Consider the following 3,660-nt stretch of genomic DNA (forward strand, 5'->3'; position numbering starts at 1 on the left):
CCACGTCCGAGTACTCAATTTATTCTCCACGTTACTCTCTCTCTCTCTCTCTCTCTCTCTCTCCTATTCTGCATTTCTTGTTTTCTTTCGGATTTATTGGTGTCCATAACTATCTCCACCTCTTTTTCAACAAAGCATAATTTGATTTCGTTTCCTACTCTCTCTTTTTTCAACAGCCCTCATCTCTCTCCCCGTCACTCCCCCCCTTCTCTCTCTCTCTCCCCGCATTCTCTCATCTCGGTTTTGATCTTCACATCCCTCAATAGGCTAACCAGAAATGAAGGTTTGATTCCCTGTTTTGGAATCTTTATTTTTTTATGTGTTTCCTTTGTATTTCTTTATTGGGTTTTGATTCTTTAAGAGTTTCTTGGTTTCTGGTTCACGGGTTCATTTGATTCCTGGTATCTAGAGGAGTCCATGAGTGTCAGGGGTATCTTTCTGGGACTCGTTAAAGAAAGAATCAGTATTTTGAGTGCACTTTTTAAGAAGAGACTCTTTTGAATGTCAAGTTGAGGTTCAGATTTCGTACATTAGTCAAGTTCTGGTCTCTTTATAGATAATTGATCATTTAAAAGTTTGTTGATTCTGGGTTGGTGCTTTCTTACATTTGTAACTTGTTTCGATTTTTGCTACTTGTAAGAGTGAAAACCATCGGGTATTTTTTAGACACAAAAGAAAAAAAAGTAAATCAAATTGGTTTTGATCATTTCATTAAGTTTTGCTGACATGATTAAGGAAATTCTGAAAGTAGTTAAATTGAAGTAAGTTCTGAATTAGATCTATTTAATTTATGGTTGCAGAAGTTTGTGTTGAAGTTGGACTTGACTGATGACAAATCCAAGCAAAAGGCTATGAAGACTGTGTCTACTCTTTCAGGTGCCAAATTAATCTCTTATTTTTTTAGGATTTCAATGTTAGTTTTTTTCCTTTTTCCTTACATGGGTAATTTGGATATGTTTGTGACAAATGAAGGGAAGCAAATTGTTTTTTTTTTTTAGAGTGTTGTAATAGTTGATTTTGTTTAAAAATATATTTATTTATTTTTTAAAAATTATTTTTGATATTAATATAATTAAAAAATATAAAAATAATTTTTATTATTTTTCACCTTAATATTGCATTTAAGCCCACCGCATGTTTGTTTAATTACTCATTTTCTTTGTTTTTTTTTTTTGGGTGTGCGTAAAAACATTTTTATTCTTTGTTTCCTTTTCGTGATGATTGCTCCCTGTGTCTATTTTTTTAGTTGAGATTTCCCTTCAGGTCTGTCCTTTCTCTGCTTCAACTATTTCTATCGAGATTCAAGTAAATATGACCTCAAATCATAGAGGACAAATGTCTGTACCTATCAAATAAGCCATCGCGCGCAAACTAGCAATGGAATATATATTTCTGTTGAAGTAATTCTGATTTATCGAATATTCTCCTAAAATCATGAAAATCGTCGTGTAGATCCAATATTTAAATGCACGTCCTAATCAGGCAAAAGAATACAAATGGAAATCAAACTTGCATTGAAGTGAGACATGCAGGGCTGCATAAAATGACTTTTCCAAAACCTATGATTTCCTTTGTTTGCGGACAGGCTAACCATTTGCTTTATAATTTGCATATGTTTTGTATGTGGTTAATTGGTGCAAATTCTAAATGGGAGATGAGGCTCTTAAAAGACAGTTTAATTAGTGGTTAAAGCTTAAGACTTTCCACATATACAGAGGCCTAACTCATCCCACTGAAACAAAAGGGAGTTTTTTTAAAAAAAATAATAAAAAAAAACTCTGAGGAATTTTAACGAAGAGAGCGTTCTCCCAATAAAGAAAATGGAAATAAAAAACGATGGATGTATCAATTTGCAAGTGTTTGTGTGCTTACTAATTTTTAGCGTGCGGGACATTGTTATTGGGGAAAATAACGTTTTGCAATTTTATAGGAATTGATTCCATTGCCATGGACATGAAGGCAAAGAAACTGACTGTGATAGGAACAGTTGATCCTGTAAGCGTAGTCAGCAAATTGAGAAAATATTGGCAAGCAGATATTCTCTCAGTAGGGCCTGCGAAAGAGCCTGAGCCTGAGAAGAAAGAGGAGGCTAAGAAAGAGGAAGCCAAGAAAGAGGAGGAGGCAAAGAAGGAGGAACCTAAGAAGGAAGAAGCTAAGCCAGAGGAAGCCAAGAAAGAAGAACCCAAAAAAGAAGAGGAGAAGAAGGAAGAAGAGAAAAAGAAAGAAGCAGCACCACCACCAGACCCAGTTATGGAGCTTGTCAAGGCCTACAGAGCTTACAATCCTCATATGACCACATATTACTATGCCCAAAGCATAGAAGAGAATCCAAATGCTTGTGTTATCTGTTGAGTGTTGGGCTATAATTATAAATTAAAGACGACAACTTTTCCTTCCAGCTGATGATTGCTTTTAATCTCATCAATGTGTGGTTGAGGCATGCATGCGACATTTAAGAAGTGAGGAGCCCTGTATATAGGTGGTGATATATCTGCCTCTTTCATCTCTTCAGACATTAAGTAATCTGTAGAGAGAATAAATGAAATTTTTGCAGCTTGTTCTTTGATACATTATCTATACAATTTGTATAGCTATTGCTATTTCTTGTTTCTTTCTTTTCTTTTGTATTCAATTTCTTGTTTTTCGAACCAAGCCATATACAGTAGAATATAGAACATTCCCATGTTTGGAATGTAATAAATGTTATTTTTTAAATATTTATCATTTATAAATATATTAAAATAATATATATTTTTTAAATTTACCTTTATCATCACCCTATCAAAATAATTTAATTTCTTTTTAAAACACAGCTGCCGCAGTGCAATGATAAACAGGGCTACCCAGACCGTTCTCTAATAATAGTTCATAGGATGGCAAACGTGGGAAAATTATTACACGCACATTCATGGTTAATAATAGCCTTGTCTTTTGGGCAAGAGCGGGGCATTTGTGAAAAGGTTGAAGAGAATCCAAGGTGGGCCATAGCTAACAAGCTAGATTTTGTTTTTCTCTCTCACCGTCTTCCTCTGTTCATGTGTAATGTGTAGAGAGAGAAGTGAATTTGTGGGTCTCGTTTATCTTAACTTGTCAGCTTTCTCCTATGTCAGCTAAAGTGCCGTGGTCCAGCTAATTTGGTCGGTGTCGTTATGCAATGATGATTTCAAAGGATCCAACTCTCTTCTTGGCAAGTAGCATGCCACTGTTTGGTTAGACATCAGAAGTTAGCTTATGGAGTTTTCTGTTTCGGGAATTTAATAGAGACAGCTTGCAGCATGCATTTCTGGCTAACTATTTCTTTTCGAGATTTTTGGTGACTTATCACACTTAAAATTAGTAAAATAATACTGGCAAGAAAATATTTAGAGATCCAGGATAATTGATTGAGTCGTTATTGATGAATCACAAATATTTTTTGCAACTCAATTATAGGATTTGCGATTTCTCTTACTTACTCAACCTGAAATAATATCTCTGGTCATTAACTCCCTGCCCCCTAAAAAAAAACAATTCGGATAATTTAAATAGCTAGTTTTCAACGTCAAAATACAATTTATATAATTTATATAAGTAGTACATAACATCTTTTATTATAAGTAATAAAATTAAACCGACGTTACTATAACATAAAATTTTATTAAAGTTAAACTAACTACACAC

At 34.1% G+C, this 3,660-nt stretch overlaps 1 protein-coding gene across 2 annotated transcripts; it reads left to right on the forward strand.

The window, feature by feature from the left end:
- LOC133690942 (heavy metal-associated isoprenylated plant protein 39-like) lies at positions 1 to 2,609 on the forward strand. 2 transcript variants are annotated; one of them, XM_062111225.1, is made up of 3 exons: positions 1 to 283; positions 801 to 876; positions 1,931 to 2,609. In XM_062111225.1, exons 1-3 carry the CDS (start codon positions 278 to 280, stop codon positions 2,350 to 2,352), a joined length of 504 nt encoding a protein of 167 aa, XP_061967209.1. In that variant the 5' UTR covers positions 1 to 277; the 3' UTR covers positions 2,353 to 2,609. The 2 variants fall into 2 exon arrangements, with proteins under 2 accessions (XP_061967209.1, XP_061967210.1); XM_062111226.1 differs by lacking the exon at positions 1 to 283 and adding an exon at positions 319 to 514.
- The last annotated feature ends 1,051 nt before the right edge of the window (positions 2,610 to 3,660 follow it).

Source organism: Populus nigra, chromosome 4 (genome assembly GCF_951802175.1).
Source record: "Populus nigra chromosome 4, ddPopNigr1.1, whole genome shotgun sequence".
In the NCBI taxonomy this organism is placed as follows: Eukaryota; Viridiplantae; Streptophyta; class Magnoliopsida; order Malpighiales; family Salicaceae; genus Populus; species Populus nigra.

Excerpts from the sequence above, each read along its gene's own strand:
- LOC133690942 (XM_062111225.1), top strand. Across the intron at positions 877-1,930 it reads GACTGTGTCTACTCTTTCAG|GAATTGATTCCATTGCCATG; the intron begins GTGCCAAATTAA and ends GCAATTTTATAG.